We start from the raw sequence: 27,762 nt of genomic DNA, 5'->3' as shown, positions 1-27,762 counted from the left end.
ACAAAGGACTGGTTTGGAAGCCAATACATCCACCCGAAGAAAAGGTTGACCCTATATCCAGAACGTGGGATGTCTTCTCTTGACAAACTCCCCAAGAGAGGAGCTGGATAAGTAATGTTGAGATACAGGGGGCTGCTTTGTGAAACTGATTTTTTTTCTTTCCCCTTTGAGTGGGAAGGAGTCTTATTGTGGTAGCTCATGCTAGCCCAGAACTCTATATGTAGCCCAGGCTTGCCTGGAACGTAACTATTTAGCTCAGGCTGGCCTTGAACTTGCTCCACAATCCAGGCAAATGTTGAACTTCAATCCTCCCACCTCAGTCTGTCAACTGCCAGGCACTACAAGCATGTTCTCCCATGTCTGGCTGAATCAACCACTCTTTGTAAGTATTTTAAGATAGAACCAATATTAAATATAAACCATTGGCATTAACATAACAGTAATGCATTTGCAGTAAGCATAGGATCCAAGGAGAAGGCTTAGTTAGCTGGTCCACCTGTCCCCTTCCTCCAAACCAACTGTGCGTGGCAAAGGCCACATAGCTGAGAACAGTCCCCTGAGTGTTAGTCAAAGCGTGGATGGAAGGAAGCTAAGCAGTTGTGACATTTACATGATCATAGGGATGGGGTGGCCTAGCTTCTCCTCTATTCTGTACTGACTATAAATAATTCAAGTGAAAAACTCTAATGGCTGCATAGCTCGTCTACTGCACATGGATTTTTCTCCCCATGGAGGAGGGGAGCCGGGGAATCAACGTGGAGGGAGGAAAAATGGCTGTGAATTCTGGACTCTCAGCCCTGTAGGGCATCCTGGAAGAGGCCAGTGAAAATTGCTCATCGGAAGTTGTTTGTGATGGATGCTTCCCAGGGAATGGAGTTCTGTGGTCTTCCAGATCATTATAAACAGTATGTGCCAAAGTCTAGAAGATTCATCGGAGCTCATCTGTTATCGTTATCATAGCGTTATACAAAAATAAGGACCCTTTTCACGAGAAGGTTCCAGACTCTATGTATCTTAGGTAACAGGGTAGATGGAGTAGCTGTGGACCGTTAGTGACATAGTATAGGGACAGGACCTAATATGGTTTGAGGTACAAAACTCAGCACTTTCATCAAGGGCACATGAGCAAACAGTCCACATATGACATGCAGCCAGACACAGCCAAGCCAACCCAACCCAGGAAGCACACCCAACAATCACCTTGTTCATCTTCTCATGATGCCCTCATAGGGTCCCAGGGACACTCTCTTAGATTCAAAAACAATGTACACAATACTCTTTGATTTTTGACCTGAGTCTGGATTTGAGCCCATAGCAGGAGACTGCAATAAAAGCTAGTTGTTTCTCTCCCTGCTCTTAGATTTCCCAATCCCTTTGAAAGTCCACTGACTGGGACAATGAGGGTTGGGACTGGGACTGGGACTAGTTGCTGGGGCTAGAAGGGATGCTCTCAACATATTCTGCCTTTCCTTTCTTTCTTTCTTTCTTTCTTTCTTTCTTTCTTTCTTTCTTTCTTTCTTTCTTGCTTCCTTCCTTCCTTTCTTTCTTTTTGATTCCATCCTTTCAGATATTAGATCACCTGTCATGTAAACTTTGAGACAGGAGCAGGTATGGGAGACTCCTAGATGTCCTGGTCCCTGCATATAGGTCACCCAGAGTCTCTTGCAATCGCTGAGCTTGTCCAAGAACTCCTGAGAACCACGGTTCACCTCAGTTCTTATTTCTAGCTTACAGGATGGGAGAGTCAACAAGCAAGCAAATGCTTAAGATTACAAGCTTATTGTGTGCTTTGGCCCTGCCAGATGATGTAAGGTGGTTTTACCCCCTCCCATATGGAGACAGTCTTGTTCTTGGAGATGAGATAAAGGGTAGAGGTGAGGAGGCTACCCATACAGGGCTTACTCCTTTTCTCCTGAGTTGGGGCAAGGACTCATTCAAATACAACAGGGAAAGGTAGGGAAGTCATGCATATTCTTCAGAGGTTAATTCCCCATCTCAGCAGGAGATGGATTCTGGGAGACAAGAATGCAGGCAGGTAGGATATACAGTGTCCTTTAAGAAAATGTTCCCTATGTTTGCACCCTGGCAAACTTGGGGAAGATGCAACGTTCCCATGGCAATCTCTTATAGTTGTCACATGGAACTTGCACACATTCTGGAAGCCATCGTTAACAGTTCCAGGGTGGAGTCCTGACTGGGGATTAGATCTACCTCCAGGACAGTGAGGGGATAGCTTTTTTGAAGGTTACAGGGTTCAGAGGCAACCTGTAGGCAGCAAAGGCTGAGGCCCCTGCCTCTCCTACAGAAGGTGCCTCAGCGAGTATGAGAGGCAGAACTTTCTGGAACCATCAGCCAACCAACCAGTTCCTCCTTCCCAGTTACTGTCCTGAGAATGTTGGGGGGGGGGGTCATAAACCTCGGGGTAGCATTTGTGTGAACAGACCTGGGAGTGGGGCTGCCTGGAAAAGAATCCTGACACCCTAAATACGTCAAAGACAGATAATACAAGCAAAGCAGTTAGTGGGCGGGCCAACGAAATGCCACTAGACCTGGTTTCCTGCCCTGCTGTATTCAGTCGCTGAGTGCTGCAGATGAGAAGGGTGCTGGGAGACTAACTTCTGGGCCATCGGAGAGAATCCGATGGCTGTTTTCCTATCATTTCTTCCATGCAATTGGGAAAGATGCTGGAGGGTTTTGTTTTGGGTTTTTTGTTTGTTTGTTTGTTTGTTTGTTTTCAAAGGGAATGGGTGCTCATGCCCTTTATATTCTTATTACACCTCCACTCATTGCTGAAGGAATCTAAACTCTTCATCTTTGGGGATCAGCCTCCTTCAGTATGGGGCAGATGTTGTAGGAAAGCAACATTTGAAGACATCTGTATGTTCCCCCTCAGTAGCTAATCTCAGCTGCAGCATGGCTTCCACCCCCTTTCGGGTTTTTAGAATCCTGCACTTCCGATCCCTTCGCCTGGTTTCTCCAGCATGCTCCAGAGAGGATGTAGTTTGGAGTTTCAAACATCAGCAAGTGATAGGGAAGCATGCCGCTGCCAGCTATGCTTGCCTTCTCGCTCACACCCGGCAGAGAGAAGGTGATGGCTCCAGAAAGAAACTTAGGGGGTGGGAAGTTGTGCGGTATATTAATATTCTGTGTCTCTTCCTGTTCTAGTGCCAGAGTCTGGTCCTAAGGGGACCATGGTGACTCAACCTAGGGAAGAAACGGAAAGGGCAGGTTTGCAGAGGGCACCGTAAGAAAGGCAGGCAGGCTGCTGCCTGGATGTGCCAGACTCCAGGCAGTTTTATGAAGTGACTCTGTGCCCCTTTGGGCTCTTGGGACCTCTGACTTGCTCTCTCTTGCCTATGCTATGGCTCAAACCTAGTTTGACTTGTGCTCTTTAGTGAATATTCACACCCTACAGTGGGAAAATATCGACAGCCGCCCTCCACACTACTGCGTGGAGGGCTGTAGAGGTGAGCTAGAGGAAGACCCTAGAAGGAGAACTTGCATGATCCAAGTCTAAGGCGGCAATAAGGAGGGAGAAGGGAGGGAAGCTAGGCTAGAGGAATATGCATCGCACCAGAAAAACCCTACCCGGCTGCAGGAGAGAAAAAGAGAGAGGGGGGGAAAGGGAGAGAGAGAGGGAGAGGGAGAGGGAGAGGGAGAGGGAGGGGGGAGAGAGAGAGAGAGAGAGAGAGAGAGAGAGAGAGAGAGAGAGAGAGAGCAGAGGCTGCTGGCCTCAATGTGGCTGGAGGAAAGGGTAAGGAAGGAGGAAGGAGGATCAGGAAGCTTCCGGCTGAGATCCAAAGAAGCAGGAGCAGGACTATTTCACTACAGCAATAAAGACTTGGGCTCAGAAAAACACAAAGGGAACTAGCACATCTATAGATGACAGGCAATCTGACCACTCACACTTGAATTCATAGTGAATCTAGGAAAACTGAAAGAAATGAGAGTCTCAGCCTGCTGCTGAAAACAGACCCCAACAGAAGTGTCCTGTGATCAGGAGTCAAGTCTTCGTCACATCAGCCACACCCACTAAACACCGCTCTCTTTTTTTTTAACGAGTCACTGGCACAATCTGAATATCATATTAAGCAAAATCCAGCCCAGACAGCCATGTGATCCTTCCAGCTTTTCTGTTCCAGGTTCTAGGCCTCTTAGCTGGGGAAAGACTCACTAAGAAAGTCCGAGATGAGGGAAGGGTTAGATGTACACCAATCTTAACTTACAGATATTGTCTAGCATGGTGACTCAGAGGGGCTCTGTGACATTGGATGCCCGGAGTGTGGGCCTCCTTGTCCGCAGGCTCAATCCTTCCCCTCCCCCAGTAGCTTCACCCTTTGCTCCCAAGAAGCAGGGATGGGTGTGAGTTAGAGGACAAATTCCCGTCCAAAGTAAGCGGTTAGGGAAGAACAGCATCAAACACGGAGAAGTCACTTGTCTGTCTATGCTTCTGGGTTACAGACACACCCGGGTTATGGATTTTTTTTCTTTTCTCTAATGGTGGCACAGGCAGGAAAAGCTGGGAGCCAGGCTCTCTGCAGATTCCAAAATGCTGGTGCGGGATGGGCTTCAGAAACAGAAAGCCAAGTGCCAAGGAAACCAACCGAGAGCGCCCCAGCTCTTCCGACAGGAGTGCTGTAGGAAAGGCAATAAGATCAGCAGTGGCGGCAAGGAGCTTGCGCCCTGCCTAATGGCTTTCCCCCTCATGCCTTGGGGGGAGGGGTCTCCACGGGGTGGAGGAAGGAAGCCAGGGTGAGATGGAAAGTCCCCTTTCCTGTAGCAACCCAGAGGTCAACCTCAGCAGGGAGTTTCTTTGGGTCCCTGGGTTGAAAGAATGGGGCATGGATGGAGGTGAGTGTTGTTCATACTTGTCTTTTTCTTTCTCGCTCTGTGATGCCACCGCGATACTTGGATGGCTACTGGAATTCCAAGACGAAAAGAAAGCAGTATTTTTTCCCCCTTCGGAGTTGCTACTGGCGGTTGAAGCAATAATTGAGAACTCCCGGGTATTTATTGCATTGGGAAACAAAACCATGAAAGCATTGAAGACAGCCCTTTAGTGTCCCTGCCAAGGAGATGGAGTTGATCCGTGATCCCGGTTATCCTGCAAACTTGAGTTCTTTACTGAACTGTACCAACGACTGCACCCATCCATGGGTCCAGATCTCCGGTGTGGAGGAACAGAGTCTGCCCGCGGGGCATGCACATGCGCAGTGAGCTGGCAACGCGGTTGTGGCTGGTGGGAGGCTGCTACTCCATGCCGCTCCGTAGGATCTGGTTGGCTGCAATCAGCATGACGCTTATGATGAAGGCCATGGCGAAGGCGCATATGAGGCTCTTGCGGACGCAGGTCTGCCGGTTCTGCTTCTGTGAATGAACTGGGGTAAGGGTGGGGAGGAGAGAGAACAGAGAGATAGCTTGAGACAGATGTATGTTTTCTACACAGCATAGACTGTGGCAGGTCTAACCAACTCAGGTGATGGATACTATGGGACTCTTAGCAACTGCTGAGCAGAAACTTCTGGCGAAAGGTATAAGATGGCAAACCATCCCTACCAGAACTGTGATCCGTGAGATGTTTAGAGAAAGGTTTAGACACCTGGATATAATAGACCTACAGTGAGTTTCAGAGACAAATATTTCTGTAACATTCTAGAATGAGTTTCCGAAAAGACACCGTGCAGCCATTATCATCCCCTTTCTGTAACCAGCATTGATAGAATGAGGTCTGAAAGCTTCCGGCATATGGTGTGTGTGTCTTGTTTGTGCCTGTCACATGGCTCCATCTTTTTTTTTTTTTTTTTTTTTTTTTTTGATATACTCTTACCAGCTGGGAATTTGCCTAGTAGCCTAGGCTGGCTGTGTAGAGAGCCCCAGCAATCCAATCCACCTGTCTACCTCCCCAGTCCTGGGATTATAAGCACACGCTACCACATCTATGTGAAAATCAGGTTCTCCTGCTTGCAAGGCAAGCATTTTACCAAACCAAGCTGGCTCCCCAGTGTGCTTTTGGAGACTCAGTCACCTCTCAATAGTGCCATCACTCGGGGACCAAGTCTTCAACATAGGAGCATCAAGAAGACACCTCATAGCTAAACAGGACACGGGGGGTGGGGGGGAGGCTGATACAAAAGGCATTGTCCTTCCTGTTCATTGTGGAGTCACTGAATCAGGTCACAGGGAGGGAGTCTGGGAGTTCACATCTTAATAATCTCTTCCAGGGCCTGGGCAACTTTTGGTTGATTTGATAGGCCTGGATGGAGGTCGAATTGCCAGAGACAAAAGAGGAGTGTGTGAGCACGCGTGTGTGCGTGTGTGTGTGTAGTGTTTTTGCTTGGTGTGTTGGGAAATATGGTCTTTCCGATTTACCTGCTAAAGAAGACTAGGGACTTGGGATAAGACTTGGCTAGGAAAGTGTTTGCTGTGCAAGCATGAGGACCCGAGTTCGATCCCCAGCAACCACATTAAAAAAAAAAAAAAAAAAAAAAACTGGCCATGGTGCCAAATGTTTGTGGTCCCAGAGCTGAAGAGGGAGAGGCAGGTAGATCCTGGGGCTCCCTTGCCAGCCAGCCCAGCATTCTCGATGAGTTCCAGACCAGCCAGGCGGGTGGCCTCCATGTCCTTGCACACCCACACAACACACACTCACATACGTGTGCGTGTACACCAAGAAGACTGGCAAAGCCAGATGTGGGGGTGCATTCCAATGCTAGCTACATGAAGGCAGTCAGGAGAATTGTGAGTTTGAGACATGGGTTGGCTACATGGTGAGACTCTGTCTCAAAACAAAATAATAAAGCATTTTTTAAAAAGTAAGAAAGAGAGGGAGGGAGGGAGAGAGGAGGGAGGGAAGGATGGAGGGAGAGAGGGAGAAAAAAAGCAGGCTGGCAAGATGGCTCATGGGTAAGGAGCTTGCCATCTGGCCTGACCACCTGAGTTTGCTCCTGGAGACCCACATGGTAAAAAGGTGAAAGCTGATTCCTGAAAGCTGGCCTCTGACCACGGCAAGAGTGACCTCCCCCACACCATTAACACAACAAATTGAATAAGTAAATAAATAATGTTTAAAAGAAGCAAATACATAGAAGACTGGAAAGAGGAATGGACCAGTTGGGCCTCTCAAGAACACGAAGCCCAGTGTCATGCTCCAGTATCTCCTGCCATGTTGGGACTCCCCAGGGCCCTGTGGAACTATCAGACTAAGGAGTAGGAATCAGGCCATGTTTTCAAAGCCAAAAAAGAGAAAAAGAGAAAGGGCCCAAGGGTTTATTAAGGATCTCTGAAAATTACTGTCAAGCCAGATTCACCATGAGCCTGTGCCCCCAGCCATGGCTCTGGTTCCCTCTCCAATTTGCCGAGATCCTCTACCCAGAATCCTCTAAGTCTTGTCTTGTTATCGTTAATCCTCCTGGATCCACCAGGCTTGTGCTTCCCCTGGGTGATTTAGGAGTGTTTTTGTGGTTCGATTCTCCAATTACTGATTAACTCTGGGTTTTAAGCTCTTAGCTGAAGGAGGAAATTTTGTTTGGTGTGGAGATGGGCTTCTTCTGGGAGTGGACACACTGAAGGAACAAAATGCCAGCTCTTAGAGAGGGTAAAGGAGATGGCGTTTAAGAAGGAAAGGATGGGGACGGAACTCAGTTGGTGAAGTGCTTGCCCAGCATGCTGACGCCCTGGGTTCCATCCTCAGTGCTACATTAAGAAAACTCAGCACCCAGGAGGTGGAGGCAGGAGGGTTAGTCGTTCAAGGTCATCCTTGGCTACAAAGGGAGCTCCAGCCCAGCCAGGATACATGAGACCCTAGCTAAACAAACGATGAACCAGAAAAAAAAAATGAACTGCAAATGTGTTTGTGGCTTGTTGAGGGCCAGCTGAGGTATTCCGGGCCTGTGCCTGTGTAGAAATTGTCCCGCCACACTCCATCCTGAGGGTCTGTGGAAACCTTCAGCCACAGAAAATGCTGGCCCAAGGGGAAACATGTTCATGAAAACCTTTCTTTTTGAAGGATACTCAGGAAACAAGGTAACAGGTGACAGGCTTTTATCCCCCTGTTAAGTTGTGGCTATTATGTGTCTCCTACACACCAATGTGTGTGAACACGTGGTCCCTTGCTGGTGGTGCTGTCTGGGGACCCTTCAAGAGATGGGAGTGAGTCACTCAGGGGGTAGACACAGCCACACTTCCTGTCTTCCTGATCCTGGCCTACCTAAGTCAGGTACTCAGTCCTGCAGTGATGAGCTGCCTCTACCCGGAGCCCCACCCCTCTGAGGGACTGTATTAAACCCTGAGACCAAATAAATCTGCCCTCCCTTAGATGGCTTCCTGTGAGGATTCAGTCACACAGAAGAGAAAGGTGACTAACATATCCCACCAGTGCTGCTTCCTCTTTGATCTCGGAATCCTTCAAAGCCTGGGAAGGGAGAGATAAGAGGTGCCTGAGAATCTAGACAGGCATGTCCAGCCTTCTGACACCGTGGAACAATGCTGTCATCTATAAAGTTCACGCTAGACAACTGTACTATTCATTGTTGTTGGTTTTTTTTTAAAATCACGCCTGCAAGCGATACAATGTTTTTAACTAATTTTACAGTTTCATGTTGGGCAGTGTCTGGAGCTATCATCCACTGCAAGCCGGGCATGCCAAATAAGCTAGAACAGCTGCAAACTGGGAGTGCCACAGTTAGAACAATGTCCTATAAGCAGAGGAGGCCTTCTAGAACATTCTGAGGCCATAGTAACTTGGAAACAGATCTGAACTGAAACCTGTAAGTCCAGCTCAGTACTGGGTGAAAGATTGTTTTGCAGTGAACCCAGACATCACCAGAGAGCAGAAATTGTACTGTGGAGCAAAAATATAATGTCTTTTGTGGCTGGACCTAACACTCAATTTCCTTATCTATAAATTGGGGATAATAAGAGTCACCTTGGAAGAGATTTAAAGACAAGAAAAGAATTTAACTTTGAGAAAGGATATTGCTTGTGCCCAATTCCAGCTGACTTTCTCCTTTAAAAACCCAAGCTGGTTTATTTCATACATGTGGGCATGCGTGTGTGTGCACAGTGTTTGAACAACCACCTTGGGTGTCTTTCCCCAGGTACCACTCACCTTCTTATTGAGACAGGAACTTGTCATTTACGTTAGACTGACTAGTCATGTCTCTGCCTCTGCAGCATGGGGGTTACAGGTGCATGCCACCATGCCCTGCCTAGTTCACGCAGATTCTGGGGATGGAATTTAGGTCCTTACACTTGCAAGGCAGATACTCTATAGACCGAGCCATCTCCCTAGTCCTAGAATTCATGTTGAGTTATTGGACATCCCTCAATGAGTTGGTTATTGTGCTGATTTTATGTGCACGGTGCACACAGACTTGGATCTCTCACAGGCTGGGTGTGGTGTCTTTTGATAGATGCAGAACCTCTGGGCCAAGCAGCAAACACCAATGGCATTTGACAAATCACAGAGATGAGATTTGAACCCATGGTTTACTCTGCCTTACAAGCTCAAAACCTCTGCATACACTCTCCCTAGCCCTCTCTCTGCCTGGTGACAGCGAACAGGTATCAGAGACTTGGTGTGGCTGGCAGGGGCCTGAGCCAGGATCTGGTTCATTTTCTTGCAACTCTCTTAAGGCTCATCATTGGCAATTTTATATTTGCATTGCATTATAATTGCATCAAATAAATATTGTGTATTCTTAGTGTCTATTCTTTTCTTTCTGAGTCCTGGCCTTGAACCTAGAGCCTCTTGCATGCTAGAGAAGTCACTGCCGCTGAGCTATAGCCTCCGAGCCACAGCTTCACCCCTTGTTTGTTTTATTTTGTAACTTGATATTATTGTTTTGGAAACAGTATCTATCTTACTGTGGAGTCCAGAATTTCCTTCAGCTTGCAGCAACTGAAGCCAGAGGCTGCCTCAGCCTCTCAGACTGTCTGGAATTTAGGCACGAGGCACCATGGCATGTTTATTTACTTAAAGATTTATTTTTATTTTATTTATGTGTATGCCTGTGAATACCATGTGGTTGTGAGTTCCCAAGGAAGCCAGAAGAGGGCGCCAGATCCCTTAGCGCTGGAGTTGCAGGACGTTGTGAGTCACTCAATATCGGTGCCAGGAACAGGACTCCTTTGCAAGAGAGCAGCATGTCCTCTTAATCGCTGTGCCATCTCCCCTGTCCTTTCCTTTAGATCTGTACTTACTAAACTTGCTATGTCCCCAGCAGGCTTTGAACTCACTATGTCTCTCAGTCTGGTACTTAGCAGCTCTGAGAAAGTCTAAACTCTGAACTTTAGTTTCCCTTTCTGTAAAAGGAGCTAGCTATAGGAGTTCTAGGCACTAAAAGAATTAATTCAGAAGCTGGGGACATGGTTCATTCCTTAGAGTGCTTGCCACACATGTATGAGGACCTGGAAATTGAATCACCAAAACCTAGGTAAAAAGCTGGGCCAGGTTGTACCTGAACTCCGGTTTCACAGGCCTGAACTCCCAGTACTGGGGAGGCAGAGACAGTCAGTGTAGCTGAATTGCTGGGCTCCAGGCTAGTGACAGAAACCTATCTCTACAAAGGTGAAGATGAAACCTTAGGATGACCTCTGGCCCACACACATGTATACACACACATGCATCAAACTTAAAAATAATCAAATAGTCTGGGCAGTGGTAGCCCATGCCTTTAATCCCAGCACTAGGGAAGCAGAGGTACGTGGATCTCTATAAGTTCAAGGCCAACCTGGTCTACAGAGTGAGTTCCAGGACGGTCAGAGCTACACAGAGAAACCCTGTCTCGAAAAGCCAGAATAAATAAAATAAAAATAATGAAGCAAAACCAAATCACCACAAAGATGGAGAGCTATGGCCCACCATGAAAGGCTAGAGAAACACCAGCCTGCCTACTTGCCTCCCCTGGGGCTGGAGGAAATGCCTGCTTCTTTATTCTCCCATTCACTGAGGCTTCCAGTGCAGAGCCTAGCACACCTCAGATGCTTGCAGGCCTCTTCTGCACTTCTTACCTTCATCAATTCTTCCTGAACTGCCGCCAGGCTCACCTTCCCAGGGCCCTGCTTGGTATGCAGCACCGCTCCCTGCAGACATCCTGCACATCCCTGCGCTGGCTGCCATCCCAGGAGTCACAGTCTCCAGCTGCCCCGCTCGGCTGGAAAGGCCACATCACTCCTAGACCCTTCTTGCTGACTTTCCCGCATCCCTTCCCGTCCCTACTCCCTTTCTCCTTTCTTATCCTCTCCTTCCCTTCCTTCTTCCCCTTTTCCTTTCCCTTCCCTTTTTTACCCTCCCTTCCATTCTCCCATGTTACCGTGGTACTGGACTACTGAACCTGGGGCCCCACACATCTTAAGCACACTCCGTACCACCTAGCTCCCTCCTTTATTTTAATAACCCGATGCTTAATATCTTCTTATTAGTCTAGCTACACAGTTCACATATCAAAAACAACACACTTCTAAAGCTGCGTAACCATCCTCACTGTTTAACACAGGAACATTTCCACTACCCGAAGAAGAAACCCAATGCTCATGAACATCACTTATCATTCTCCTCTGTCCCCAGCCCCAGGCAGTCACCGACCTTTCTGCTCCTGTGGATTTGCCTGCTGCACGTGTTGTTGCATGGCAAAACCTTCAGAACGTGGACTCTTGTGTCTCCTTCTGTCTACTTTACAGACTGGAGGTTTGTCTGTATTGTCGGTTGCAACAGCATTTCGTTTTTTAAAACTTTTGAGACATGTAGCCCAGGCTGGCCTCGTTCTCGCTATGCAGCCTTGAACCCCTGATCCTTATCAGGTCTGGCATTACAGGCATGTGCCCATACGCCTGGCATCATCTCATTTCTTTCTATTGATTAATAATATGACATAACACATTTTGTTTTTAAGTTTATTACTTAAGGGATTTGGATGGTTTTGACGTTTTTGTCGATTTTGAACATTTGTGTACACGGGTTCTTTTGTGAGTGTGCGCTTGTGTATGTATGTGTGCAAATGTACACGTGTGTAGGTGCTTTCTGTGGCATGCGTGCATGTGTTCACATGCACATGGAAGCTCCAAGCTGATATGGATCTCTTGGGAAGCATTTTATCCACTGAATCATCTCCACAACCCTCACGTACATGTTTTTTAGACAGTCCTGCCTTCTGAGGTCCCCTGGCTACAAACTTAGGAGTAGGATGGCTGTTTTATATATTAATCCCATGTTTAACCTTGGGGAATTGGCTCTGTCAGGGGTCATGCTATATAAATTGTTTTTATGTCCATCTTCCCATTATATTTCAAGTATTCTTTTTAGTAATCAACAGATCAAGTGAGCAAGTGGGCAGCAGGAGGCTGTGCAGGATGTACCAGTTGAGCTTCTGTTTTCTTATTCCCACCCCTATTCCCGACTTGTTAACCAGCCCTATAAACCAATAAACTCTGTCTGCTGGCAGGACCTGGGTTTGCAAGGGTTTCCTTTAGAGACAGTCTTTCTTTGCACTTTGTATTTTCACACCAACTCACACAGCTCCACTTGGCAAATGACAGGGTGGCTCTGGGATTCTTCCCTTGGACACAGGAGTCTGCATAGATGTTGACACTGGCTAGCTGGGCAACTATGCGGTCTAATGAGTTTGCAATCCCTTTGGCCCAGTGTGGATGCTGGCAACTGGGCTGCTTGTCTGTAGAGCTAGTTGCTTAAGGGTGAGGGGAACTGGTTCATGATCCTGGTGCAGATCTTCCACACCAGCATTTCAGTAGGAACTCTGAGTTTCAGGACTAGGTACACGAAATGGGTGAAACCAACTCCAGCTCCTGCAATTCTCAGGATGAGCCAGGACCACCCAGATTGGAAGCTATAATTGCTTTCAGATCCTTTTGGTTAGATACTTTGAGTATCCTTGAGTTTTGAATGTGAGATGTCCCTCACAGGCTGGTGTGTTTGAACATGTGGTCTCCACTAGGTGGTGCTATTCAATCTGGGGGAGAGTGTGGAACCTTTAGGAGATGGGCCTTACAGGAGGAAGTCAGTACTGGTGGGAGGGGACATGAGGGTTTGAAACCAAGCCCCACTTCCTGTCCACTCTTTGCTTTTTGGTCTATCAAGATATGAGGTGTCTCAGACACAGGCTCCTACTAACATGAAGGGCATCATGCCTTCCCCACCATGCTGAACCATGGCTCTTCAAACTGTGAGAGAAAATAAGCCCTTCTCCATCAACCTGTCTTTTCTCAAGTGTTTGATCAAGCACTGGGAAAAAGTAATACCCGGTCTAGGAAATTGGCTCTTGACACAGATGGAGCAAACTGAAAGGAACTTTTCTTTTTACTTTTAAAAAAGAATTTATTTTTATTTATGAACCTGTGTATATGCACAAATGTTCAGGATGTTAGATCCCCTGGAGCTGGAGTTACAAGTGGTTGTGAGCTGTCCTCAAACTTGAGCAGTATGTGTCCTTAACCACTGAGCCATCTCTCTAGCTCTTATTTTTCCAGTAAAGATTTAAAGATTTTGTGTGTGTGTGTGTGTGTGTGTGTGTGTGTGTGTGTGTGTGTGTGTGTATGCCTTTGCACACAGAGGCCAGAGGAGGGCATCCTGTCCCTCAGAGCTGGAGTTGCAGGTAAGCATTTGAAGCCAACCTGGTTTGGCCCTGGGATCTAAGCTCCAGTCCTTAGGATTCCACAAGCTCTCTTAACCACTAAGCTATCACTCCAGCCCGGAAAGGGAAGATAGAACTCTACCTTGATGATATTAGATAGCATCACCAGGACAGACCTGCAGGGGGAGACAGAGGATGGAGCTGTAGGGAGTGGAATGAGATTGGCATTTTATGATGCACAAAAGCTTGTGCAGTTCAAAGCCCGTTCCCTTGGCACCACAAAACCTCGTTTTCCTCCTCTTGACTCTTATGCTCTTTGGACAGCTGTGCCTTGCTGCTACCCTGGCTCCTGGTGTACAAGTAACACGCTGTGTTAACCTAACTGTCCTTCCCTTCATGTTGATGGTATCTTGCACATTCTGTTTCTGGGATCTGTACTGCTCCGTCCAGTGGGGCTCTCATCCCAAGACTTCGCCTTCTACCCCATTACAAGCCAGAAGGACCGAGAATGGTGCACAGCTCTTGGTATGTCTGGGGTGGACATGGGGGTCAAATAGGTTTGAGAAGGGGCCCTTTGGGGGGATGAGGAAGAGTCCTGGGAGGGGGAATCCTGTTATCTTCTGAGCCTGGCCAAGAATGAAGCCAATAGAGAGGAAGGGAAGGAAGAGGGAGTGACAAGACACAGGGAAGGAGGGAGCAGAATGGAGGAGGTGAGGGGGAGGAGGGAGGAAGGAGGAGAAGGGGAGAGAGGATGAATAATGAGGAGGGGAAAGATAAGGAAGAGGAGGGAGAGGAGTTGTTTTGAATACTTATCAAAAACAACTCTCTGGGTCTTTGATGCCGTAGAATCTCAATTGGTCCTCGGAAAACCTGTATACAAAGTTGTTGTAGAAAACCTAGTGGGCCCCCAGATAGAATAAAAATTCCTCACTTTCCAACTGATGCCCTGAGTCTGTTTTCAAATGCTGCTTTGTAAGTTTTCCGCAGGCTACCAGGCTCAGCTTCACATTTACCTCCTGCTCAAGCCAAAGGCTTGGGTTTTATTTCAGGAAAGTCACAGGGCAGGCCAGCTGGAAGCAGATGGTCTGGGTGACATCTTGTGCCCTTTTCATTTGGATGGGCCCAGCGCATCCATAATGCACTCCCAGGTGACAAGGGAGGTTGCATCATCCAGGTGAGCACTTGCTGACCAGACAGGAACTTTGTGACTTCAGAGGGGATGACTGCCCTGGTGACCTTGGATTTGACTACAGAATTCTCCCTGATCTCCTAGTGTGCTCCTACTGTGTGTTTATATCTAAGTATAACTGCCACTGTAAAATATTTGAATTGAATAGATAAGAAAAAACAAAAGTCAGAGAGACCAAATGACAAGACCACATAGCATATTTCATTCCTCACCAGTGTGACTGTGCTGGCTAATATTAATCATTAACGTCACTAGCTCTCCAGTGAACCTCTGGGCACACCTGTGAGAGATGCTCTTGGTTATGTTAATTAAGGTGGGAGGAGTCCTAAAAGTGGGCAGTACCATTCCCTAGGCTTTATGGGTTGCATAAAGAGGGTCCGGGAAGCTAGGAGAACAGGAGCATTCATTACTTCCTGCTTCCTAACTGCAGGTGCTACGTGTCCAGCTGCCTCACGCTTTTGTTGCCTAGACTTCCTCAACACGATGGACCATACCCTGGAACAGTGAGCCCAACCAACCTTTTCTTCCTTAGGCTGTTTTGGCGAGGATATTTTACCACAGCAACAGAAAGTGAATCAAGTAGCCTAATGCTTGGCAGAAACAAAGGAAGACAGGTTAATGCTGGCTCCTGGCTTCGTAGACTTCGGTCCACAGTCTCTTGGTCCCACATGCTCAGGCAAAGCATTACGGTGTTAGAAGTTACGGCAGAGGAGAGCTGTTCACATCATAGCTGACTAGAAAGCCCGGAGTGAGCCAGGAAGTGGCCAGAGATAATATACTCCCAAGGACATACTTCCCTTTAGGTGACATCACTTCAGGTATGATGTCCCATACCATGAACTTTCCAGAACTCCCCAAACAGCATCACCATCTGGAGACCAGTGTTCAAATTGTGCGTCTAAGCCAGGCGGTGGTGGCACACACCTTTAATCCCAACACTCAAGAGGCAGAGGCAGGCGGATCTCTGTGAGTTTGAGGCCAGACTGGTCTACAGAGTGAGTTCTAGAACAGCCAGGGCTACACAGAGAAACTCTATCTCAACAAAACAAAAACCAATTAAAAATGAATAAATAAGTAAATAATTAGAAAATCATGACTCTATGTGACCTTTGCTCCTCTATAATCAGATACAGAGACTCAGCAGGCGCAAAGAGGCTCAGCCATCTCCTTCCCAGAAACTACTTATTTCCCAGTGTCCTAGTTTCGTCTCTGTTGCTGTGACAGATGCCTGCAGGAAAAAGCGACTTAGGGAAGGAAGGGCCTGTTTTGGCTCCCAGTCCCCAGTTACAGGCCAGCGTTGTGAGGAAGTTGCAGGAGGCACTCAAAGTATCATATCCACTATTGAGAGCAGGGAGAGAAAGTGCATGGGTCCTTGCTTGCCTGTTCTCAGCTAGCTTTCTTCTCTGTTTTACAGTTCAAGACTCCATCTGTGCCCCAGGAATGATGCTGCTCACAGTGTCTGGGTCTTCTCATATCAGTTGGCTTAAGACAATCCCCACAGACACCTGACTAGACAATCCCCCCCACTGAGGATCTCCTCTCAGGTGACTGTAGGTTGTGACAAGTTGGCAATGAAAAACTAAGCAGATGGGACAGAGGTTTAAGAATGTGTACTTCTCTTAAGAACTACAGTTTGACCAGGCAGTGGTGATGCACACCTTTAATCCCAGCACTCGGGAGGCAGAGGCAGGCGGATCTCTGTGAGTTCGAGGCCAGCCTGGTCTACAGAGTTCCAGGACAGCCAGGACTGGTACACAGAGAAACCTTGTCTCGAAAAACCAGAAAACAAAACAAAACAAACAAAAACCCTACAGTTTGGATCCAGCACCCACATCAGGCAGCTGCCTGTAACTCCAGGGGACCAGATGCCCTCTTTTGGTCTCCAAAAGCACTATACTTATGTGCACATGTGCACACAGATACACACATAATTGGAGATTCAACAAGAGACTGTGACCCAAAAATAAGGTGCATGGTCACAGGATGTCAATACCTGGCCTCCACATACACACACGTGCACACACAACTCCCCTCCACACTCACATACACACACTCATACACATACACTCATAGCCACACACACACACACACACACACACACACACACACACACACACACTTAAGATAAAACCTTATCCAGTAGGTGAGGGCTCAAGCCTTTCTCTAACCACTGTTGTCTTTAGACAAGAGGCTTCATCTTGCTGAGCCTCAGTTTCCTCTTCTATAACCACGAGGGTAAAATGACCCCTATCTGGGAGCTGTGCCGAGGCTTCAGTCCAGCATGTGACCAAGTGGCCATGGCACTCTGCAATGCAGCAACTGAGGTGACCCAGCCAGGTGATCCAGTGCCATCCGTTCTGGTTCCATACAACAGTTTGACCACTGTGAGTCTTGTCTTCTTGGGTGTTTAAAGACAAGAAAGCAAGGGCTGAAGATATGGCTCAGCCATTAACAGCACTTGCTCATTTCGCAGAGGACCCAAGTTCAGTTCCCAACACCCATACTGGGCAGCTCCCAACCACCTGTAACTTTAGCTTCACAGGATCTGGATCCAACAGCCTCTTCTAGCCTCCATTGGCTATTTGAATACAGATAGCATACACACATGCACACGTACACACAGACAGAGAGAGTGTGTAAGCTGCGGATAGTAGTGGCACTTGCCTTTAATCCCAGCACTGAGGAGGCAGATCACTATGAATTCAAGGCCAGCCTGGTCTATGTAATGAATTCCAGACCAGCCAGGACTACACAGTGAGACCCTCTGAATATAAATAAATAAACAAACAGACAGGCAGACAAATAATTTACCTTAAAAAATAAAGTTGACTGTGATGTTACATTTTTGTAATGCTAGCCCTGGGGAGGCAGAGACAGGAGGTTACCTGTGACTCACCTAGCTGAACTGACGAGTTCCGTGTGAATGCAAGAGATTCTGTCTCAAAAACTAAGGTGGAGTCTATCGTAACAACAGCAAGGTTGTCCTCTGGCCTCCACAGTTCCATGTGTATATACACACACACACGTGCACCTGCACACACATAAACACACACATACACTTAAAAAAAAAAAAGAAAGGAAACAAACCAAGTCTGGTAGTAGAAACGGTAATGTCAGCTGCTGGGGACGGGGAGGCAGGCAGATTTCAAGTTCAAGGAAGCCTTGAACTACAGTGAATGTCACACCACCTGGGGAGCTTAACAAGACCCTGTCTCGAAGAGTAAAGGGGCTGGTCAGAGAGACGATTCAGTGTGTGAACAACCTGAACCGCATCCCTGAGTCTCAGGTGGTGGAAGACAGAGCAAACCCCTCTAAGTTGTCCTTCAACTCCACCTGTGCGCCATTACTCATGTGTCACCCCTCCCAGCCCCCGCCCGTACACACACACACACACACACACACACACACACACAATAAATTAATGTTAAACATAGGAAAAAAGGAGGGCTGAGAGCATGTACCTCAGTGGTAAAGCACTTGGCTAGCATGCACAGGACCTCAGATATAGCCCCCCTTAGTACTGCAAAAATAATATTAATTAAAAAATTTATTAACCTCAAGAAGCCTCAGCATTGAGTATGTAAAAAAACCTCTTCTGATGGCTACATATGATATTTTAATGTAATTACCACATACCAGTTTCCCTCTATTCGTTAGACCAGCTGTTTTCTTCTAAAATACGTTTTTTAGCTGAGTGTGTGTGTGTGTGTGTGTGTGTGTGTGCGCACGCGCGTGCGTGTTTGTGTGTATGTGTGTGCGGGGGTGTGTGTGATGCGAGCACAGGTGCCCTCAGAGTCCACAGGAGGGCCTTGGATCCACTGGAGCTGAAGATACAGGCTGCTGTGATACACCTGCTGTGGGTGTTGGAACCCAAACTTGGGGCCTTCGCAAGCACTATGTCTTCTTAGACACCGAGCCACCTCTCTAGCCCTGCAAACCGTTGGGTTTCAAATCATGAAAGAGGGACAGTCTTTTTAGCTTCCCAGGACTTCTTGAGTGACTAGGAAATAAGCTTTGTGTTCCCCCTCATTTTTTTTTCATGAGGCCAAGAAATATTGACCCTCCCTGTGTCTCTTCTTCGGGTTCAGATGACTTGCTCCTTCTGTTAGCCCTTTGCTGAAAGGGCTCCATCCCTGAGCTCTTTCTGGTCAATGCAGCTGAGAAGCCCAGAGCTTATCCTTCCCAGGGATTCTGTGAAGCAGACGTAATTATCCTGACATATGTAGATGAGGGAACACAGAGGAGTTACACAGCTTGCCCAAGGTCATTCAATTAGCCAATGACAGATTCAGCACGTTCCTTCCACCATGCCTGAAGCAGCTAGCCTCCAGTGAGCAACAGCAAATCACCCCAAAGCCACAGAGCCAACTCCAGATTCAGAATGATCCCAGAAATGACAAGGTTCATACAAGATCTTCTGAAACTGGAAGTTTGAGACCTATATGGTGGGATGTGCAATAATCTGAGAGCTCTAGAGATTGAGACAGGAGAATCTTGAGTTTGGATGAGTCTGAGTATAACCTAGGCTAAATATGGAGACTATATCTCACAAGAATGCCAAATAGCAGCAGCAGCAACGACAAGAAAATCTAAGAAAAAGGAGGAGGAGAATGGAGAGGAAGAGGACCAGGAGGAGAAGAAAGGAGGAGGGGCAAGAGGAGGAGGGGAAGGGGAAGGGGAAGGAGGAAGAGAAGGAAGAGAGGAGAGGTCTTTCTTAGTATTCTTCCCTTCTCCTTTCTTTTTCTTCTTCTTCTCTCCTCCTCCTCCTCCCTCCTCCTTCTCCTCCTTCTCCTTCTCCTCCCTCTCATACTCCTCCCCTCTCCTCCCCTCCTCCTCCCCCAAGGAAAGAGAGGCTAGAAGTCTAGAGCGATGGCTCTGTATTGGCTTGAGGTGCCTGCTGTATAAGATGAGGACCCGAGTTTCCATCCCTAGCACTCACAGAAAGGCTGGCACAGCACCACAGGTCTTTAACTCCAGCACTGGTGAGGCAGCGAGAGTTGGGCTCTAGGAACTCACTGGTCAGAGCCAACCGCACTGAAACAGTGAGCTCCAGATTCAGTGAGAGACCCTATCTCCCCAAACAAGAACTTGATAGCGGAAGATGCCTGGCACCGACTTCTGGTTGCCACAGGAATGGGCATTTGTATTCCTTTCTCATGCACCTGCACACACGCGTGTACACGACCCCAACCTCTGCACACAAAAGGAAAAAGAAAGGAGGAAGAATTGAAAACAAATCCATAAGGCAGAATTAGAGACACTGGATCTATTAACTTGGCCCTGATGTTTCAAGCTTTGGGACAAGGCTGCTTTTTTTTTTCCTAAAGATTGGTAACTACAGGGCACGTGGAGGCCCTGGGTGAGCTGCCCAGGCAGGTGCACCTACCTCCTTCAAACTCCGTCTGGCAGTTCCCCGATGTCTCGTTCAGGCTCTCCTCCTCGTTGATAATGATGTTCTCGATGTCCTTCATCGTCAAGTGGTCCCGGAAGGCATGGTACAGGATGTGCTTCAGCTCCTCCAGGGTGACCCTTTGCATATCAAACTGCAGAGACAAAGAACCGCAAGGGGGCTGTGAAAATGGGTGCGAACTCAGCTGGGGTGCCATCGGAGTGCCCGGAAGCTCCCCGAGAAAATGAGTTTCGGGATGCCAGATGAGCAGCGTTCTGTCTGTTCGGCTCCCAGCATATGCGCGGTCCTATTGGGGACAGAGTGAGTGAAATATAGCCTCCTTCATTTAGGAGACAAAGAGTAAAAGCTACGTGCTGGCTGGATTGATCATCGGCCAGCCATCTGCTGTCAACCCTCCGCATTTTAGGTACTATAGCGTGGAGCCATACTTTAGATCGCGCATATGTTTCTAACATTCTATCATTTTGCAAAAAACCAGCCATTCCCATCTTGAGTTTCCACTTTGGACAATGCATATGTTTCCGTTTTTTTCATCATTTCCGAAGGAACCAGCAATTCCGATTTTGCTTTAAAGTGTGAACTTATACGTGTCTGCTGGGGTTTGACTGTGAATTCCCTCCCCATCATCCCTCCAACAGAGTTACGTGTTGGAAGTCTTGTCTCAGTGCTATGGTGCTGAGAAACTTTAAGGAGTGGGACATGGGGCTAGAGAGCTTGTTCTGTGTTAAGAACACTTTCTGCTTGTCCAGAGGACCTGAGTTTGGTTACTAACATCTATGTTGGGCAACTCACAACTGTCTGCAACTCCAGCTAAAGGGAATCAGATTCCTTCTCCTGGTCTCTGAGAGTGCATGCTCACACATAGTGCACATGCATATATTCAGATACACATATATACACAGATAATAAAGACTGGATTTTAAAAAAAAAAAAAAAAGAGGTGGGACTTGGTGGCTGGCTAGGTCACTGAAGGGTGGCTCAGTTCCAAGATAGGTCTCAGGGTACTTTCTGGTTCTGTGTGTGTGTGCATGGATGCACACAAGTGAGTCTATGTATGTGTATGCACATGCATGTGGAGGCCTGATGTTGTCTGAGGTCATCCTCCATTGCTTTTCCCCCTAATTCTCTGGGGCAGGTTCTCTCAATCAAATTCAGAGCTTGCCAATAGGGCTAATCCCTCTAGCCAGCTTGCTAGATCCCGTCGCCACATCCCTAAGGCAAATTACAGGTATGTCGCCAGGCCAACTGAGCATTTCCCTGGGTTCTAAGGCACTGGACACTGGTCTTCGGGCTGGCATGGCGAGGGCTTTAATCACTGAGTCATCTCTCCAGCCTCACAAGTATAACTGTTATAAAAGCCCAAGTCACCTTCTAACCTGCTGTCTTCCCATATGATCTCTCCTACATGTGTTCCTGTCATTGTGATGGTGTCTACCTCAAGGCCTTTATTAGGGGCAAGGGACAGGCGGTACCCTGCTCTTGCCTTTCCAAAGCTAGAGCCTGCATCAGTGTCTCCTCTGCAGAAGGGATTCCACTATGGTAATGGGCGATGACCTAATGCAGTAGAGTTATTATTTTTCTCATTGCTGTGACCAAATACCCAACAAGGCGGCATCAGGAAGCATTGGTTCATCTGAGCTCACAGTTCGAAATGACACAGTCCACCAAGGTGAGGAAGGCACAGCAGCAGGAACTTGAGGCAGCCAGTCCACCCTGCATCCAGAGTCGGAGAGAGGGATGCTGGTGCTCAGCTCACTCTTGCCTTTGTATCCAGTCTCAGATCTCAGCCCATGGGACGGAAGGTGGATTCAGCTCCATCAGTGAACCTAACCTGGGAACTTCCTCCCAGACACACACCAGAGGCTTAAGTCCTGTGTGAGTCTACATCCTATCGAGTTGACAGTCAAGATTAATTAACCATCATACAAAGAGGGATAACGAGAGCCCATGATTGAAACGAGTCCACACAACACTGAAAGCCAAGTCCTACATATTTCGCTCTCCTTCCTAGTTCTAGGAAATTAAACTGAGTTACTGAAACTTGTTGGGAAAGTCAAGATGATTCAAGTCAAAAGCCCTGTATGAGTCAGAGCAACAGATGGGCATTTGGATGTTGGATGTGTTTTCTGCATTATAGTTTAGTGACTTGTCACAAAACTAGGCACAATGTCCCTTCACATTGGATAAATGAGGAATGTAACCCATGTGCAGGAACGAGGCACAAAGAAGGCAAAGGAGAATAATTCTGATGCGAAAATGGGGATCCTGTCTTAGTTAGGCTTAACTGTCAACTTGACACAGCCTAGAGTCTCCTGAGAAGGGAGTCTCAAAGGAAGGGATGGTCCAGATCAGATCAGCCTGTGCGAATGTTTATGGGGAACTGTCTTGACTGTTAATGGATGGTGTGTGTGTGTGTGTGTGTGTGTGTGTGTGTGTGTGTGTGTGTGTGTAAGTACACTGTGGGTGGTACCGTTCCATGGATAGGTGGCTCTGGGGCTGTGAGCAAGCCCAGATAAGCCCTTTCCTGTCCAAGTGATTTATCAGGGCAACAGAATAAAGTCAGAACAGATCCTCTGCCATGGTCAGAGATGAGTAATGTTGACGTCAATCAGATTCTTTGGGGGAAGAAATGAGTCATTACTTCTTAGAAGACCAATGTAAGAAGTGGAGTGCTGCCTGGAAAAAAAATAGACCACTTTTAAGAGCTTCCTGCCATTCAGAAACTAGGCAAAAAGCTTGACTAGAGGCTAGGAGATGGGAAATAAAGATACAGGTTCCCTGACTCCACTGTTTAGGCTGAGTCTTATAGTCACTAGAAAAAGCCGAGCGGTGGCTCAGCGGCTAAGTGCGGCACCTGCGAGTCCAGAGGTCCCGAGTTCGATTCCCAGGCTGTATTGGAGCGGCTTTCAGCCAGCCGTCCCGAGCTCCTGCGCCCTCTTGTGGCATGCGTGGGGGAAAAAATCACTAGAAAATACGATGGCACGCTGGACAGTGATGGTATGTGCCTTTAAGCCCAGCACTCGGAGGTAGAGGCAGGCAGATTTCTGAGCTCAAAGATAGCTAAGGCTGCAGAGAGAAGCCTTGTCTAGAAAAACAAAACAAACAACATTCACTGTGGCTTGTAAATCAAATGTTCCTCAGCAGCAATGGGTAGAAGGCTTGGTATCCAGCTGCTGGTGAAGTTGAGAGGAGACTGGATCATGAAGGCATTGACTTCATCAATGGATTAATCTATTAATGAGTCCATAGCTGAATGGACCTTGTAATGTGAGATGTGTTTCTGTATGTGTGTTGCTTTTATTGGTTGATGAATAAAGCTGCTTTGGCCTAGGGCAGAATATAGCAAGGCTGGAAGAGATATATAGAAAGAGTAGGTGAAGTCAAGGAGATGCCATGTAGCTGCTGAATGAAACAGACACCAGAAACTTTGCAGTAAGCCACAGCTTCGAGGCAATACATAGATTAATAGAAATGGGTTATTTAAGATGTAAGAGTTAGATAGAAATATGCCTAAGTCATCAGTCAAACAGTGTTGTAATTAAAATAAAAGCAACTGCTGAACTTTCCAAAAATGGGACAGTCCTTCAGGGTTCCTGATTCACAGAAGAAACTTTTAGACATTCTGCAAGACACAGAAGAAAGCAACTGATGGGGGGCTGGAGAGATGGGTCAGAGGTTAAGAGCACTGGCTGTTCTTCCAGAGGTCCTGAGTTCAATTCCCAGCAACCACATGGTGGCTCACAACCATCTGTACTGAGATCTGGCATGTGGGCATACATCGAGGCAGAATGTTTTATATATATATATATATATCTTAAAAAAGATAGCAACTGATGAAATTTACAAGGTTGAACAGATATTCAAATTTCCTGCTTCATGGAAAAGTCTGTTGGATACTATGGGCCTATAGGCTAAAGATGAATGCCCCAACATTACAGAAGACTTTGGGCAATTGCCCAGGCAGCAAGATGTCTCTGTCAATTCTAGAACTTTCGAAGTTGCTTACATTGTTCTTCCTGTTTACTCAAGTAATATTATTTCCCTTCTCAGGCCTTTGATGGGGTTGAAGACTAAATAGTCATAGTTACTTTCCTCTCATGTCTTAGCCAAGTCATTTTTAATATAAGACTTAGACTCCTTAGGATAGGATAACTATTGAAATATTTAGCATATGTTTCATGTTTGATGTTGTTCATACTGGTTGTAATTCTAATTTTTATATCTGTTTTTGCCTCTTCTTTCCCCTGGACAATACTTTGTATTTGTTCTTATTGAATATAGTTTTCTTTAAAGCTTAGAACTTTCTTATTTAGACAAAAGGGGGAGATGCTGTGGGAATTCCTTCGGTCAACAGCCTTTAAGATACCAGCCAACTTTGAGCGTGGTCTTATGTACTATAAATGCAGACAAAAAGCATGTGTGGCCCTCTTGGCTGCTGGATTTGATTCCAGCTCCTAGTGCATGCAGAGTAGTGTGGACTGCTACCCCTTCTGTGAGTTTATCCCCAAATAAATAAACCTTTGTTATACTCCATTCTGGGCTATTGTGGAGCTCTTTTGTATGCCAACAGTCCTGCTTAATAAGTCACTGGAAGTGTGTATTTCAAGACTTGAGAATCTTTTTCTGTGTGTTTCTGTCTTTCTCTGTATTTTCTTCTTTAAGTCTCTGTGCTCCTCTCCTCTCCCCATTTCTCTCTCTCCCTCATTTCTCTCTCTCTCTCTCTCTCTCTCTCTCTCTCTCTCTCTCTCTCTCTCTCCTTCATGTTCTCTCTGTGTGTCTATGTTTATCTTTGTTTCTCTGTCTCTGTCTCTCTCTGTCTCTCTCTCTCTACTTCATGTTCTCTCTGTGTGTCTATGTTTCTCTCTCTCTCTCTCTCTCTCTCTCTCTCTCTCTCTCTCTCTCTCTCTCTCTTCCCCCCCCCCGGCCATCATGAGGTAGGCAATTTTTATCTGCCACTCTCCTCCAGCTTCATCTCAAGGTCATATTAACAGACTCAGGGGATCATGAACTGAAACACCTTCAACCTCAAGCTCAGATAGACTCTCCTCCTTACAATAGTGTCTCTTGACTATTTTGTCACAGTGACACATGACCATCTAACATAGGGTACTAACACCTAAACAAACCTCGCAGAGCAACTTCCCATATTTCATCTATATTGGCAGGGTACCACTGATCTCTTAAAGTTTTTTTTTAACAAACTTTATAAAGTTTATAGAACAGGAACATGGCACCAATAGGTATTTCTCCCATGATGACCCATCACTTCAGCTTTCCTATTTTTCTTGAGTTACTTTTAGTATTTTATGCTATTTTTGGAGAACTATCCACAAGCTTCTCATTATTTTTAGCATGTCATTATGCACAGTAGACCCACATTTTAAAATTCCTCTCAAGACTGACTGTAGCATAGTGGTTGTGGCTGTGGCACAGTTGGTAGAGTCCTCCCCGGCATACACAAAGCCCTGGGTTCTATCTCAGCACTACGTAAACCATGGGTGGTGCCCCATCTGCCCATAACACCAGCACTGGGCAAGAGGATCAAAAGTTTAAAGTTATCTTTGGCTACATAGCAAGTTTGTGGTCAATCTTGGTAGCACGATTTTTTTCTAAAAAAAAAAAAAATCACTTATGCCCTACTCATAATTTAATGTGTTTCTCTTTTCTACTTTTGATGTAATTGTGTTTTGTTTTGTGGCTCATAGAGAATGCAGCCCTTACATATTCATGCTTTGGACAGATAAGACATTTTCCATTATAGTAAATCTCTACTAAACTAATTTATAATAATTATTTTATCTTTACTAATTATATTATGTAGTCATAAAATTATAGTCGTTCTTTCCCATACCCTTATTTTTTATTTACATGTTTGTCAAAAACTATGAGTAACATTTCATAGCCTGTGAAAAGAAATGCCTGCCCATTAATTATTCTTCTAGTCATAATACTGTTTCAATGAGTTTGTCCTTAGTATAAAAAATTAGTTTTTAATGAAATGAATAGCTATGGAGGATGTCACTGAGATAGAGAAGCAGATGTTTCTGTTGCAAGTCATAGCAAACCCCACTCACAGGAAAATTTAAATTCGGATTGGTACACGCTGTGGCAAAGATGGATTGATAACCCCCAGAAAATCGGGAATGAATCACAGAAGGTTTCTTGAAAATGTATATGGAATTGAAGACCCAAAGTAAATGTTCAGAGGGAGATGTCTCGGCCCATAAAGTGCTTGCTGTACAAGTGTGAGGACCTGAATTCAAACCCCAAAACTCGTGTTAAGAAATGGGCACGATGGTTAGCTTTGTCAAGTTGACACTAACTAGAGAGACAGTCTTAATTGAGGAATTGTCTAGATCAGGGTGGCCTATGGGTATGTCTGTGGGATCTTGATTTTTGACTGATGTGGAAGGACCCAGCCCACTGTGGGTGGCACCATTCTCTAGGCAAGGGGGCCTGAGCTATATGAGAGAGGAGAAAGCAAGCACATGAACATTCAGGATTTACTTTCCTGTGCTGTAGACTATGGGTGTAGCATGACTTCCTGCTTCCCCTAAGTGATGGATTGTAACCTGAATTTGAGCTAAAATAAACCCTCTCCCCCATAAGTCAGTTTTTTATCAAGTTATTTGATTACAGCAACAAATAATAAAACGGAGCAGTTGGACACAATGGTACATGTAATCCCAGCACTGGTGAGGAAGGGGGTAGAGACAGGAAGGGAGGGAGGGAAGGAAGGAGGGAGGGAGGGAGGGAGGGAGGGAGGGAGGGAGGGAGGGAGGGAGGGAAGAAGGAAGGAAAGTATGTAGGAAGGTAGGAAGGAAGGAAGAAAAGAGAAAAGGAAAGGAACAGAAAAGGAAAGAATAGGACAGAATAGAATAGAAAAGAAAAGCAAGCAACTTAGAATTCCAGGTATGTTAGGATGGGTTGTATACTATCTTCCATTGTCCACTTGACACATCTGGAGTCTTTGAGTCCCCTGAGAGGAAAGTCTTGCTGGAGGACTGACCTGAGAAGTCACTCTGTGGGCATCTCTATAGGGGACTATCTTGATTCATAGTTGATGTAGAGCCTAGCTCACTCTGGCACCATTCTCTGGACTGATGGTCCTGGGCTGTATACAAAGCAGTTGGCTGAGCATGGTCTTTGAGCAAGCCAGCAAGCAGCATGCTCTATGGTTCCTGCCTCCAGTCCTGAGTTCCTGCCCTGATTTCTCTCCAGGAGGATTGTGACCTGCAAGTATAAACTAAAATAAACCTTTTCCTCCTGTGAGCAAGTTGCTTTTTTTTTGTAACCTGCCTGCCAGTTCCCAAATAACCATGCTGAGACTTAATTACAAACTGTTTGGCCTATTAGCTCAAGATTATTATTAATAGTTCTTACAACTTAAATTAACCCATTTCTATTATTCTATATTTTACCGTGTGGTCATGGTGTTACCTCACATCTTGCTTCCCCGGCTTGCTGGCATCTCCTTGACTCCCCCTTTTTCTCCTTGTATCTCTGTTTGGATTTCCGCCTGGCTCTATTCTGCCTGACCATTGGCCAAATCAGCTTCTTCATTAACCAATGATAAT

The 27,762-nt window shown here is 46.4% G+C and overlaps 1 protein-coding gene across 1 annotated transcript in view; it reads right to left on the bottom strand.

The window, feature by feature from the left end:
* Nucleotides 1-5,250: 5,250 nt before the first annotated feature.
* Nucleotides 5,251-27,762, bottom strand: part of Caln1 (calneuron 1) — a 406,549-nt gene continuing 384,037 nt past the window's right edge. The window contains exons 5-6 of the mRNA XM_038346761.1: nucleotides 20,162-20,318; nucleotides 5,251-5,378 (exon numbers count right to left, since the gene is read on the bottom strand). Coding sequence (XP_038202689.1) covers nucleotides 5,251-5,378; nucleotides 20,162-20,318 — 285 coding nt within the window. The remainder of the gene's footprint in view (nucleotides 5,379-20,161; nucleotides 20,319-27,762) is intronic.

Source organism: Arvicola amphibius, chromosome 10 (genome assembly GCF_903992535.2).
Source record: "Arvicola amphibius chromosome 10, mArvAmp1.2, whole genome shotgun sequence".
NCBI lineage: Eukaryota > Metazoa > Chordata > Mammalia > Rodentia > Cricetidae > Arvicola > Arvicola amphibius.
The sequence above is the reverse complement of the archived record's forward strand: the minus strand, read 5'-3'. Positions and strand labels throughout refer to the sequence as shown.